Source organism: Apostichopus japonicus, chromosome 18, assembly GCF_037975245.1.
Source record: "Apostichopus japonicus isolate 1M-3 chromosome 18, ASM3797524v1, whole genome shotgun sequence".
Taxonomy (NCBI): Eukaryota; Metazoa; Echinodermata; class Holothuroidea; order Aspidochirotida; family Stichopodidae; genus Apostichopus; species Apostichopus japonicus.
The window spans coordinates 3,500,137-3,515,253 of record NC_092578.1 but is presented as its reverse complement, the minus strand read 5'-3'; the positions used below and the strand labels follow the sequence as shown (position 1 = coordinate 3,515,253).

Genomic DNA, 15,117 nt, shown 5'->3' with positions numbered 1-15,117 from the left:
GGGTATATATTGATAGGATACAGTGTCAAGGAAGTGTTGTACGTAGAAGACTCGCAATCAACGATTTCGTCTTCCCTTTTATATTCGTATTCATTAATTGTTTAAAAAACTAGTAATAATGAACGCTTATCTGTGTTCAGTAGCCCTTTTGGGTGGATTTTTGCTGATTTTAACCAACGGGGCACCATCAACAACAACAGGCACACCAACTCCAATGCTGAAGTGTAAGTTGTTTGGTGTGTTGTCGTACATTAGGCCAAAATTAGGCAACGGTTAGGCCTAGCCTACGTATTTTACAACTTAGAAGACTATCATTGATATTGCATAACTGATTATCAGTAACGTTATTATCAGTATCACAATAAGTTGTTAAAGTAGGTACTTCATGGTTTATTTACAACATGACATTGAGAATTTTGCAAAACAATTCATTCATGATGGTATAGGCTAGGCCTTCAGGCCAGGTTCCATACCATTCCGCCAAAGGTACAAACCGCCATGGCGGAAAGGATCAAAACGTATGGCGGAAAAGTACATTTTAGGAATGGATTTTACACAGGAATGTATTGGTGAAATTTTCTTTGATTCGCGTGGAAGGATAGGTATACCGTCTTCAAAATGTGACGGTTCGCTTGGATAGACTGAATTGTACGTAGTTAAGAAAAGATTGGAAAATGGATACACAGTCTTTAATGTACATGTTGATTTAATAGTTTATTGTAAGTTTGTAAGAGTCGCTACACTGTCTTGAAATATATAATATAGTTGGTGGAATAAATCGAATTAATTAAAGTTGATTATTTATTAAGACCGATTCTGATCGTTGATTTAAATGACCAATTTTGTGGATTTTGCGGGCCTAGGTATTGTGAAGCAAAGCAATATTTATATAGGCCTACAGTACACCATCAATAATGTGCTCTTTCCGCCATACAATAGTGCTTTACCGCCTGTGAACTGTGTAATTTATCCTTAATGAGCTCATAGGTATTTTGTAGGCCCATTGTAGACCTAGAGTCTAGTTGTGTTGAACATTGTTATTCCGATTGAAATGTTTTAATGTGGGTTTCTTTGAAAGTGTTTATTGTGATTGTCAAATGTATTCATTTTTAATTTTTTTATTTCTCTGATTTCTCTTTTAACAGCCTGTGTAGACTATACAACATGTGACGAATGCGTCGGAAACGTTAGCGTAAGTATTAGCCAAGTATTGTAACTGTAAGAGTCCATTTCCGTACCTTTCATTTTCCTGCAAAGTGTGAGCAAAGAATCTTGTAGATTAGCTCATGATGCAGCATGGTCATCACTTTGTAATTCTGTAAGATTGCATGATGTTATTATGCATCTGGGATTCAGTGTTAAAATGCTGTTCATTGTTTAACCATTTCCATGGAAGTTAAATGTGACTGCTCTGGTCACAGACTCCTTCGCTCTAATTTAACTGTCGATAAGTACAGTACTGTTGTGACAGTTTTGACTGTTGTGACAGTAACTTTTTTGTTGTTGTAACGAATATAAAAAATTAATATAGCGCCTAAATATCCAAAGTAAATCGCTGTTCATTGGTGTTATTACTTTTCAAAATTTAGGTTTGAAAATGACCAGGTAGTATTAGCTCAACATGCTACTGTGTGATAATGTTTCGATTTTGAATTCTAAAGAGGTGTCAACGCAGTGATTCTTTGCTTCAGCGAAGTTAGACGTCCGGGCCATTAAGCAGCAGAGGAATGAAACTAGCTTTGTACAGTGTATTAGTTAATTTCTACAGCATGTGTGTATCATCTGGTTTAATAGCAATTCCACCAACTTAAATACCTATTCTTATGTTCCAATTTCATAGATCTTTAGCAAAGTTCTTTCTCCTTTTTTGCATCAAGCATCATTACTTTACATTTAGAGTTCTACAGTATATATGCCAAGAAATTAAAGTTGACAACATGTACATCTGCATACTGTCAGTTGCATTCCTCTTTCTATCTTTGTTCACTAGTGTATATTCTGTTACACTGATAACAAATGTATGGACTATCCCAAAAAACACATCATCCCTAGAGCCGAGGATTGCGACCTTAGCCAATCGAGATGGGGGACATGTGTGGGTGAGTGTAGTAACATATGTACAGAATAATTACCGTAGCATCGAGTTCACCCGAATTACTGTAAAACACTAATCGATTGCACGTTCCAAATTACCTGAAAGATAAAGGTCTTTTGACATAGTAAAATACTGAAATATGACTGCATAGTTACACGGTTCGTTAACAAGGTGATTCCCAAAAAATAAAATTCCAAAAAATATAAAAATGAAAAATTGTAGTGTGATGTTGGATGGTCATACCTGTGTTTTCATAAGGATGGTGTACAGCAGACAGCCTACAAACAAAGTCTTAGGAAATGTCCCCCCCCCCCAATATTCAGTCTGTATTGGTGGTGTTGTGATATTTCAATATCTGCGGGAAAAATATATCCATATCATATGAGCCTCTGCCTCCAGATATCATTTGCAATAACCAGCCTAAATAAGACTTTCTCTTACTTTAAAAACATTGATGTCATGACTGCAATACATTATATAAAATGTTATGGTATAAAAGTTCATTGTTTCTGGATTTCAATGATCACAGTCCTCTCAAGTCAAGGCTTTCTTTACTAGGAAAATGAATATGGAACGATCTGAACTTGTAGTAAGCATTGTTTTGATTTTGAACTTCTCTCAGTGAATTACAAAGCCTTACTCATTGCCATGGGAACCATCGCTGGTGCTCTTCTGCTGAGCTGTTCTTGCTGTGTACTATACTGCTGCTACTGTCGAGGACCCAGTGGGAGGCAGAGGAGAAAGTAAGTTGTACCCCTTGGCCATGGAGGGCTAGGGGGTGGGGGGGGACAAGTATGAAATGTTCATCCCTCATTTATATGCCCCCTTTAGGGTCTCTTGTTGCATAACCACATAATCCATGGTTTGGTAGAATTTTATGTGGACATTTTGAGAATATTTTGTGAAGCTCCAAAAGGATTAATTAGCTACAGTAGATAATAAATATATTTGTCACTTAACACAAACAAAATTCTGTGACTTGCACATGATTGTACTGTTGATATTAGCTGGGCTAAGGTCAGTTTGCTATGAGCAGGTTGCAGTACACTCTTGACCCTTATCTAGCAGAATAAATAAAGGAATGATTTCTGTGAGATGTCAACTATGATACATAACTTTGTGACTTTAATGCTAATAAGGTATACAACAAGGCTACTTGCTGTTCTGTTAGTTATGTTGTTGCCCTAGACTGCACTACTGTATGGTGCACCCATAGTCCCACACTGTAGACTCATGGTTTGAAAGCATCAATTTTGCTGGCCGGCATTTAAATAATTTTCTCTTTTGACTTGTCATGTATGCTTTTCTGTTTAATTTTTATTAACCTGAGCTGCAAGAAGGATATGTATTAATTTATTTTTATTTTTTATGAAGCTACTGTATTTGCTGCATGTAGTTATCATAAATGACAGGATGTAATGTGTCGGAATTAATATCCTCAGCGCCGTTGGTGATATGAATGGGTTACTTAATAAATGACAAAGCTTTGACAACATGTTCTTGAAAGGGTTCCACTTTTCACACATTTTGCTAATGATTAATGGATACAAGGGCAGTATCAGAAGTAGCCAAAACATAAAGTGTTTACAGGACAGCTTTATTGCGGTATTAACGTAGATTATTTCAAGTACAGTTGACGCTCTCTGTTAACGACGATATTTGCACCTCTTACACGATTCTCTCAGCTGTTTAATCCTTTGGGAAGGTTTCCGTAACAGGTCTTTCAAAATATCTCCTTTTGTCCAAGAAGGAACACAAATAGTCAACAGTTACAATATGTTCAGCTTCCCAAAGATGTCTGTAATAAGGAGCGAGAACTGCTCAATCAATTTAAATCAATTTTAGATTTATGCTAATGTGCAAAATTGACCGGAAAATCTTGGAATAATTTGGTCTTTGCAGTTGTTGTACATTTTTGAGACTTGAAATTTGTCGGTCATAGAATGATGATCCAAAAAGAAAAAGAAAAGAGGACTGTCTTTGGTGTACCCACAAAAGAACAATCGTCCTTGCAATTGTGTGGGAAATGGGCAGAACTGCAAAGCAACTGACATGCTAAAACCATATAATAAACTATTCCATGACTGTTGTCGCATTGCCGACAGTCACTGAAAAGTGTCTGCTTTACATTGCGGAAACGGCACACTAGTCTCCTATTCACATTAAAACAGGAAATTTAATTACTTTTGTTATTTGATAGATGAATCTAGTGGTGGGTGTCATGTTTGACATGTACAGTAGTGTTGAATATATACAGTAACACACAAAGCTGCACAGATAAAAATACACACATAAACCTGCTCGTCGTGTGGCAGGGTTTTCCAGTCACAGTACGTGAGTCATTTGGAGATCGACATCGTCAAGTTTTGAGTGAATGACTCAAGAAAATAATTCTTATCACCGAACGATTATTTGTGTACTTTACTAACATATTTTATAGAATTTAGCTCTATTTCGAGGCAAAAGTGATTGTCTAAAGTTTATGTTACTGTCTGATCCTTATTAATTTAGAGGTATTTCTTTTCTCTGTTCCCCTCCCCCCTTCCTCATCAATTTCTAGATGGGCCAAGGATGATGCCAAAGAGGAGAGGAAGAAGTCTGAGAGGCAAATGAAACAAGACCAGAGGCAAGTAATTGGTGGCATCAAAGAGGTGTTGTAGATAAAACTATAGGGACAGATATCTGTCACCCATGATGTGGGGCCTTCCCGATCAAATCTATTTAATTTAAATCAGGATTAAGTGGACTTGTCTTTGCTGGAGTCGTCTGCTAAAAATACCTTCTGTACATTATCTGCTGGAGTGGGTACTCAATGGATCTTGTGGGCCAGGCTGGTGGGAAATTTTTTATACAATCCACGGGCCACAACTCTTTACAGTGAGCAAGCATCCAGAAATCCTTGCGGGTTTCTCCCTCATTTGTGGTCGCCTATGCGTCGTAAATGCCTATGCGTCGCCTATGCGTCACTTATGCGTCACCTATGCGTCGTAAATATAACTGCCAGTGCCTGATTATTAATTATTATTAATACAAAGAGTCCCACTGAGCACAGCAACGAGCACACGCCTAAAGCAGAGAAAGGAATTGTGTTAACGTAACGTTTCATTCTATTCTAACCCTGGCATAACATTTTTTTCTTACTCTCATTCTTACAGGAAAGCTGAACGGCAAGCAAAGAACGATGAAATCAGACGAAAATATGGTGAGTACCCGACACGGTTTTAACTTTCCTCATTTCCTCGTCGGTTGCAAATTGATAACCCCTATTTGTCTCAGTCCATAGTGTGTACTAACACAAGTAATTTTATCTTGGGAATGTCGGGGCTGAACGTTTTGAGATCTTCCATCGACGCTGACATGCCTGCGTCTCCCCTGGTACAACCAAAAGTATTGTTGAACTTGTCCGAGGAAGGGGACAAACAGTTGATATACACCAACAGCACTCGGGCACATCTCCCACTATATATTTGTCTTCCAACTTTGACCCTTGGACAGTCATTTGTTGACGTTGTCCAAGGTCCAACAAGGAAACTCTCGTACAGTAATATACAACTCACCGTCTGAGGTCAGTGGTAGTTCATCACCATATCAATATACAATTAAATTACGTACATCCATTCACACGATTCCCATGGAACACGGAAAGGATGTGAACTGCACTGAAATAGCCTTTTCTTTTGTCTCATTGACAGCAAACGACATCTTACGTTTAAAGCTCAGAAGTAAAAAATTTGCCAAAACGTTCTGTAGCTTTGAAGGGAACATTTTGCACCACCCAAAGTACAGTAGATTGTGAAGGCACTTTTCAACTTCTGTTTGTAATACGTACTGTTCTTGCACTGCTGTCAGTAGAGGCCTGGACCGCTTCTCGTCACTTCAAACTGAAACCGATCTTTACCGATAATTGGTCAGATTGGTTAAAGCTACTGCACTACATACTGATTGCCCTTTGACCTAAGTATAAGTTTCAGTTGTAGGAGTGTTCACAGATATGGTCACCTGTAAGAATCGTACAACAAAGACATGCAGTAACCAAAAATATAAGTATCAAAAGTGACGATATAAATTTCAGTGATGGAATTTTTCCAAATCAAATACAAAAAAGGCAAGCAAATGACCTAGAAGAGGCTTTGGGACAATCGTAAAAGGTACTCAAGCTGCTGGTGATGGTGAATGTCAAATGAAGACACAAGTACAAGAGGGTGGCTGTAGATTGAAAAGTGGGAAGCAAACTTGAAAATCTGCTTTGATTGTCTTTAGAGGTTCCTTTGTCTAATAAAACACTGTATGCTAATCTCTGTAAGGACTGATCAAAAACTAAAAAAAAATTTCCTGAAAGACTTGCATCTTTGACTGTCATTTGGACTATCGTTGACATCAATCATTACTGTACCAAAATGTTTTCAAGGTGTATGCTATAAATTCCATTAACTGCTTTTGAAGTCATAGTGTCCTTGTATTGGGGTACATAAGAAGATGACAACATTACTTTGAGCAGAATTAATGAAATTTACTAGTTCCCATGAAAACCTTGTTCCACGATTCTGTGCGTCGTAGTAAAACGTTTCGTTCACCCTTTGTGGCGGAATCGACGATACCATACGTGCCCTGTGCTTGCTGAGCTTTTAACATGGCATTGGGCAGACAGCTTCCTGAGTTCCGGAGCAGTTTGACTTTCCTGCTTGAAATCCTCTTTACGATTGATACAGAATATCAACGTTTTATTCTGTGCGTTGTACAATCCAACTACTGTAGTTGTTTTCTTAAGATTTTATAATACTGTAGATCTAATACGGACATTTTAAAGTACACTTCTGGGCGGTCTGAATCCTTCCATTGGGTTTTATGTGATGAATATATTCCATAATAGTACTTAACAAGGCCTACTAATGTTGTCACCCTCTATTATATGTTCAGTAGGCATGTCTACCCATCCCATGTACACAACACCCTCTGTTAACAAAATATCCCCTTTGTTCGTCGACACTCTTTCATAGCACGGCCTGACTTTTAAAACCACATGTATGCATGCTGCATGCTATTTACAAAGGTTTACTATAGAGGTAGTTGTACAGTTAACTACAGAACATTGCTAAGATGCCACACTATCAAACACAAGGTTTGATATCTTTCTGGTATCGACTGGGGACTGATCCGTAGGAGGAACATATCCAGATACACGCAAGTTTTCCAATAAGTTCAAGTCAGTGAGAAAATATTTCCATTATCTCCATCCTAATACAGAGCTTAGGTATAATGCCTTTGTTATATGGTATCCATGTTTGTTGACCTCTATAATACCAGAAAATGGAGCAACCATCAGCGCATTTAGCTTCCGTAAAACAGTCTTGTCTTTTGAAATTTAATCAAAAGTATAACACATTCCGACGTTCTATGAGAGTACAGTAACCATAGATGGGAAGAGCAAAGTCAAGTAGAAACGCCTAAATTAACATTAAAATATGTTGAATGTTTCAAGGATTTCATTGGCTCAGGGATTCATTCTTTTCAGGCTTAAACTCCAGCGAAAGTTTGGAGGAACTTTGAAAGCTGAGTGTTTATACAAGGTATTGTGGTTGGGCTTTGTAGCTGGCATACCATGTACAAGCTTGCAGCAAGCACTCCAGTACACTGTACAATGATAACACTGATATTTAAAAACCTCTAACCGCAACGATAATATATTCTTTGATTTCATCTCTGGCTTATCTTTCTCCAAAACTCAAAGCAAGCAGTTTACCATTGTACAGCACTTGCTTAATAATTTAAAATGTTGCAAATTGCTCAATTTAATAAAAAATTTAACCACAAAGCTATACAGAGAATAATTTTATCCAGTGTCCCATTGCAAAAGGCTACGCAAGATAGTCAAATTGTATAGCAGTGTTTTTTTTTACAGAGGCAACCATAGTATATTAATCATAGCCTTCAGAACTGCTACGTAAAATTTGAAAACACAAATTATTCCCTATTATATATTTCAAAATCAGAGGAGTATGAAGTTTAACCCCTGAGAAATGAAACATTCACTTTTTAATCAGTACAGACTCCTGTTCCCATGTAGCACAGGGGGTAATGCTCCCCACCCGACTCCACCATCCTTACCAGGGCTCCAATAGATCCTGCCCGACAAAATACAATTACTTCCAAATAGCCTTTTCCTTAAGGGACAATTTCCTACCCCAACATGCCACCCCTATCGGCCTATCCTATGTCCCCCTTGCTATTCAGTTGGTCACACCACTATATCAATCTAAAATGTTGATGGCAGATTTTAAGTTCCCATAAACTATTGCCCCAAACGATCAACCATTGCTTGTTAATTTCCTCTGCGAGCATCACCAGTGCCCTTTGTAGAACTAGAGTAGATGTTATCTCAAAAAAGCTTGTGATTGTCGGTGATAGGGCAAATGACACGGAATGATAAAGATGACACACAAGATAATATTATTTATGCCCGGGACTGGTCTAATCTCTCAATTAACCACTCACTTCATACTTTGTGATGACTTTTAATAATATGAGCATCATATTTTTGTTCTATTTGTGTTGTTTTGTTTGGCAATTAATTAACCCCGCTTTACTTAACCCCATTTTTATCAGTCTAAACAAAGAATTTATACATCAGTGAGGATAGTTTTCTTGTTCCGGCATTCTCAGTTCCTAACAGTTTTATTAACATGTTGCAACGACTGTGAAGTCGTCTGTCTCATCCTGAGCAGAATGTGGACATGGATAAACCAAGCGCACATGAGTGGGTGGCACACACGAGAAGGCATTACATAATGGGCACACGTGACAATGCAAACAGCAGGGGCAATAATGAGCGGGCATACAGTAGGGGCCACACATAAGGAGGCGTTTAATAGCAGTTGCTCAACTATTGAAGGAAAATGGATTTAGGAATTTTTGGTGGTAAAAGACTAAAAGTTTGTCATTTTCAGGTGGTGGGGACTCAAAACTTGTGAAATGGTATGAAAGTTTCTCGGATGAATTTCATCGTGGTCTTTATCTGTCAACCCCCTCCCTGGGGATGTAGAATAGCAGATTCTCGATTAGTTAGTAAACCAATGATTTCTTGGCTACCAAGCATGCATTCTCCCTGGGGGTTTTGGTGACTTGATCTAAACTATTGGTGTTCTGTTTATTTATTTATTTTCTTTTTTCTTTTAACTTCCTCCATCCGTTTTAGGCCTGAAGCGTGATGATGACGGCCAATACCACCACTTGGAGGAGGACTAAACAAGCTACCCGTAACCTGGGATGCCTCCCTCCCCCACCCCCCACCCCACCCCCACTGCATGTGCTTGCATCCGTCTTATCCAACGCTTGTCTATTACTAGAGCTCCATGCATGTGTAACCTTATTTGTAAGAGCTTGTTATTCTTATCATTCTGTTTTTGTTTTTGTTTTGTTTTATTCGTTTGTTTTGATCATGTTCTGTTAAATGTTCACTGTGCCTTTATTTTTGCACACATGCCACAAGTATCATGTTACACTATGAACATATATTAACATTTTATCATTCACGGACAGTGGTCGTGTAGATAGGTTGGGTCAGCTTATAGAAGGATATGTCAGGTTTTCACTTGTGTGGAATAATTGTCCTTTATGTCAACTATGGTAAACACAAAGGTGTAGACTCTGTAGGGAGTTAAGTTTGGAACTAATTAAGTAATTAGTTAATTGAGCAAGGTGGCAAATAACGTGTGAATTTATATAAGAAATTTTGAACTGGTGTAAAATAATCTGTAACACTGATGTATGTTACCAGTTGAGTAGTCATAAGAACATGGTGCTAATCTGGAAAACCACTTAGCAGTAAGGCTAATATTCTCATTGAGAAATCAAGGCTATAAGCCGACGGTAATTTCCTTTTCATGTAGTAGTAATAATAATAATAAGCGAAAAAATTTGTCTGATTTAATGTTATAATTTTAGTTCAACAGATATTGTGTTTTGAACAAGCGTGAGTTGTTTTTTTCTTCTTCTTATTTTTAAATAAAATGCTTAACTTGTAATCTTCAACTTGTTATAAATAACAGAAGAAGAAAAGAATGGAGAAAAAATGACATTAAAGTTCATAAGTAAATTGGAAGATCTACTAAGCTGGTCAAACTAAAAGCTGCTTGGAAAACATGCTAGTTTAACTACAGTATGTGGTATATAAGCAAATGAGCCTTTCTAGCAATATCAATGACCTTCAAAACAACAAAGTTGCCAAAAATGACACAAAATTCATCTCAAGCCCCCCCCCCCAAAAACCAAAAAAAAAAAATTTGGCCTTATTTTGGACACTTAAGAGTAGGATAAGGTTTGTAATGGCACAGCCTTTGAGATTTCACAAATCCCCATTGCAGATTGACACAGTTAACAGAGCTAGGCCTGTGAATTGCTTGCCTGCTTGCTTACTATGAAAGTGCCTTTTGGCCGCATTTCCATGAATGGTTTATAATTGGTATATACTTGTATTGCTTCTTTTGATTTTTGTATTGCTGTTCCCTCCAGTTTGCACCATTGATTTATTGACCTGGATTTAACAGGAGGAGTTTTTAATCCATGAAACTTATGGACTGTATCAATAGCCATGTAGAAAAGGAGAACAAAATAGCATGTGATTAAAGTCAATATTTGATTCTTGAAAGTAAAAGTTAACACAGTTATATAGCAAACATCTTACATCACAAAGAGAGAAAATTTGTTAATGCTAATGTCAGCAAATAGAATTTGTCACCAATTGTACTGCTTGTCGATCTCATATACCACCCCAACCTACTGTAAGTAACCCTCCCCCCCCACCACACCCTTTTTTACAATAACTCATGATGAATATTCATCTGTTGCCCAAAGAATTGCCCAACCTGGGCCCGACAATCGTTGTTGATTTGGCCAGTTTTCATGTCATGCTTCAAACCACTGTGTAGTGACAGTTTGAAAATGTTGTCTATTTGAATGAGGGTTAGGAACTGTGCATACTGACAGTACAAGTGCTTGGAAGCATGATATGAAAGGAAAGTATAGAGTGGTATTAGCATTAAATAAAGTGTCCCAACTGGGCTTCATGAATAGAAACATTCACCCCTAGACGTGTATGCAATCCCTTTTATGTCTTTTAGTTAGAAACTTTGTCAAGTTCCTATAATCCTACGTGAAATTGTGATTGTTACTCATTCCTTCTCTGTCATTTCTAGACCTGTCTGAGTATTATGTCCCATGCTGTTTACCAAAAAAACGTTTAGAGGCCCCCGAGAGTATCGTCCATTTTCAATTACTTTTGTGACATTTCCATGGAACAACAGCTAGAAACTGTTATGGATTAAACCTCGCTTGTTTTAAGAAATAAACAAACTTGAATTTATTTTCATAAAATCATTTGAAAACTTATTATGTTGTACTATGGTTAGAATTGGTCTGAGATACAGTAGTTATGGACAATCGTCAATAAATGTGAAATAGTGTAGAAAAATAGAAAGGAAAGGCTTGTGTGGCATTTCATGTAAATATTTTGCTACTTTGGAAACCAGTAGACTCAATTGTTGATTTTTCTTTTTAGCTTTTCTTGTAACACCATTTGTTTTTGTTTTTTACCATCAATTGTATTCAAAGCTTAGATTAATCAAAAATATATTATATGCACTCATCTCCTATCCATGCACATCTGCTAAAACAATGGAATCCATCCAACCTGCATCATCCTTGATTCGTGGAGAAATGGACCAACAAAATCATTTTATGCAAATTATTGTAAATAAATTGTTATCTTAAGACAAAGAGATTGTTTGATGGTAACTAATTAGCCAATTTGGCTAAGAAACACCTCAAGCCCTGCAAAATGACATCTAACATGAAAACTTGCAAAGTGATGGTCTTTTTTCCACACATCATGGAACTCATTTTCTCTTAATGAATTTCTGAATTTTTCAACAAAAAAATAATTCTAAAGAGAACATTTACAACATGATAATGCCCACTTATGTGGCAGTTGGAAATGAAAGGGAAAACTCAAAGGTGTTGCATTTGTGTTTTAGTTTGACTCAAAGTTATATTGTTTAAGTAGAATTGGGGAAAGATTTATTGAACCAATGATGAGGGGATCGTGGGTGGGGGCTGGAGGGTGGGGGTGGAGGAGGGGGATGGGGTTCACAGGACAATCAGCGGACTAATGAAAACTTCCAAGTTTGACTGTGTCATCTTTTCATCTACAATGAATTTTTTTTATGGAGATTATATACAAATAGCATCTTATCATTGACACTGGTGATGAATGACTACTTTTCAATTTTCTGTCTTCAATTAGAAAGCACATTTAATCAGTTTAACCGTCTGTACATTTTCAAATCACTGATCATTTTATACCTGGATATATATGCTATGACCACCATTGATAGATATCATCTTTAAATACTTATATCCAGCATATGATATCAATTATATTTTATTTACTTATTTTCAAAATGGATATTTTTTTCTTTTCTTTCTTGTTCTTGAGGGGTTAATGGTTCTTAAATCTACAACGATTATTCAATGATTATTTTATGGGCTTGTTTATATCCATTTTCCTTAGATTTCTTTCCTTTTCTGAAAGGGGGATCTGAATTATTTGTAAACAGATATTGGTGTAAAGGTGCAATCAGATCAATATGTACTTAAAATCAATATATTGGTTATCTCTTCTTTTATTTCATTTGTTAGTAAGACCACGATACTGGCCTGATAGGGGGAGTGTGGGGGGGAGGGGGTGCTCAGGGTGCTATAGCCCTGGACCCAAGATCAAATTAAGGGGGGGGGGATTGGGAGTATATATATGAAATAAAGAAAATAGTGAAGTTTCATTTTCATAATATACAGTACTTAAGGGAGGTTGAAGAATTGATACAGAGGCTCGGTGACATCACTGTTCCCGGGTACCAAAGCACTGTATATAGCTCTATAAGCAACTGGTGCCATGGATTAAAGAATCCTAGACACTGGCAGAATTATACTGTAGTCCTTCAGTGTTTCCTTTTAGTCGACCCTTCATTGCACATCTTCCACGCTTTTGCATTAGAAGTGGAGGATGAATTGAGTTAAGAATCAAAACTCCAGTGAAAGATCACCCATTGTGGACCATAAATCAGTGATGTTTTGAATATAAAAAACAACTTTTCACATTCATAATTTCTTAGTAACTTGTCCTTTAAATGTTCTGCCAAATTAGAGAAGTTGGCGAAACATTTCTGCAGGTGCCGTGGTTTTCTGTCATGGTTGCAAATTAACAGTAACTGCAATAGGCTTGCTGCATACACTGTATATATATGTGTGTCATCTGTATGCCTGGGAAATCATGGGGGTGGGGGTGACCTGGGTAAACATGGGATTAAAAAATATTTGGAAGAGTGCAAAAAGGGGGAGGGGTGGGGCTGGTGATGTAATTGTGCCCAGGGCCAGACCCTCTGGCCATCACTACATTTTTCAAGTGAAAACAACAGGACAACTCGTCGGAAACAATTTTGGGAGTTTTCATCGCAACGAGTTGTTTTACCTGTAGTTTATCTGTTTACCCGTAGTCACATAGGCCTTTACCAGTGACATAAACACCAAGGCTTTGAGAGCTTCAAACGCCTGAACGTCCAGAAGCCTTATGAGCCCTGAGACCCCCCCCCCCCCCCAAAAAAAAATTGCTCTTAGCTTAAACTTGGGCATATTCTCTTTGATGTTAACCGACGTAAGTTGACTTTCTCCGGGAAGATGGAAAGCGTATGAAGATCATTGATGGACTTCCTGTAATGTTGATGAGGTAAATAATTGGCTAACACCAGATTTATTCAACTAAAGTGGGATACGTAAGAAAAAAACCAACCTGTCCCAGTAAAATGTTTTTTCGCTTTGTGACCCTATTGAAGACTTCCCCCCCCCTCCCCGCCAAGTTAATCGTTACCCCGCTAGCCACCTTGACTACTCTCACTTTCAAATGGAGTGGGAGTTTCTAACCAATGGCTTGTGATAAAGTTAACTGGACTTTGTTTCTTTCTTTCTAGGACTTTTACAAAATGAATCGGATGACGAAGATGAAAGACCCATGACCCAAGTAACCGAAGAGCTGTGAAGACATTCCAACTGTTCAACATTTCAAGTTTAAGCAATCCGTGTGCTTCCAAATCGTACAAAACAAGTTTAATTTTGTGAGAAATGCTTGTCATTGTTAATTAATGGTGTTCCATTGTCTTCTGATGCATTATCAGTCTACATACTAGCCAAGGAAATGAGTCTTAGAATTGAAATGCTTCCAAAGACAGATGCAAATAATTTTGGCGATTTCAGTATTTTCGGCCAACGGTATTATGGTGGGGGGAGGGGGGGTGGTGTGGGTGGAGTTTGTGAATGATACATACAGAATGTTACATGGACTTTGTTTCTATAGCCAGTGGGGAGGGGTTACATGGACTTTGTTTCTATAGCCAGTTGGGGAGGGGTTGTTAATTTTATCGTGGGCAGGGGGCAGGGGGAGGGGGGTTTTTATATTCTCTACTCTAGAATGAATGCACTGTTGGTATGTAGCAATCTTTTAGACGGTGTTATATTTTTACTTTGTGTTATGTAGTGGTGGTGGTTTTATATTCTCTCCAGACAGAATGTTGCATTCTTTGACTTATTCATTTGGCTTTGTTGCATCATTGCTACAATCAGCTGCAGATAGAAACATATCCGAATGGTTCTCCCTGCCCTGTTGTCAATCAATGTTTAAGGTTTTTGTTTTTAAAAATTAGTTGCGAATATGTGTATTTAATCAAGAGATTTTATAGAAAATGCTTACAAGTGAGGTAACCAAGAAGCCCTCTTAGTATTTAGGTAACCAATAACACCAGATTTGATGTATCATTTATGGGAAATGATCTACGAATTCAACCCCGAAAATGCTGCGGTAGTGGATATTTAGGACCTATATAAAGCTGGCAGGCGGTTCCTTATGAAGTTGAGAACCAGACATGGCTAAGTCTGTTGGGAAATAGATGGCGCTGCTCATGAATAGATAGTAACAATGG

General features: G+C 37.6%; 1 protein-coding gene across 4 annotated transcripts; it reads left to right on the top strand.

Moving 5' to 3' along the window:
- Positions 1-15,117, top strand: LOC139958358 (pituitary tumor-transforming gene 1 protein-interacting protein-like). 4 transcript variants are annotated; one of them, XM_071955370.1, is made up of 8 exons: positions 1-224; positions 1,146-1,192; positions 1,991-2,099; positions 2,718-2,838; positions 4,656-4,721; positions 5,251-5,297; positions 7,608-7,662; positions 14,113-15,117. In XM_071955370.1, the coding sequence occupies exons 1-7, from the start codon at positions 119-121 to the stop codon at positions 7,640-7,642; spliced, it is 531 nt and encodes a 176-aa protein (XP_071811471.1). In that variant the 5' UTR covers positions 1-118; the 3' UTR covers positions 7,643-7,662; positions 14,113-15,117. The 4 variants fall into 4 exon arrangements, with proteins under 4 accessions (XP_071811471.1, XP_071811472.1, XP_071811468.1 ...); XM_071955371.1 differs by lacking the exon at positions 14,113-15,117 and adding an exon at positions 9,288-12,751; XM_071955367.1 differs by lacking the exon at positions 7,608-7,662 and having other exon boundaries at positions 2-224.

Coding starts and splice junctions, on each gene's coding strand:
- LOC139958358 (XM_071955367.1), top strand. CDS start 119: ATGAACGCTTATCTGTGTTCAGTAGCCCTTTTGGGTGGATTTTTGCTG. Junction 2,100..2,717: donor GAGATGGGGGACATGTGTGG/GTGAGTGTAGTA, acceptor AACTTCTCTCAG/TGAATTACAAAGCCTTACTC. Junction 5,298..14,112: donor TGAAATCAGACGAAAATATG/GTGAGTACCCGA, acceptor CTTTCTTTCTAG/GACTTTTACAAAATGAATCG.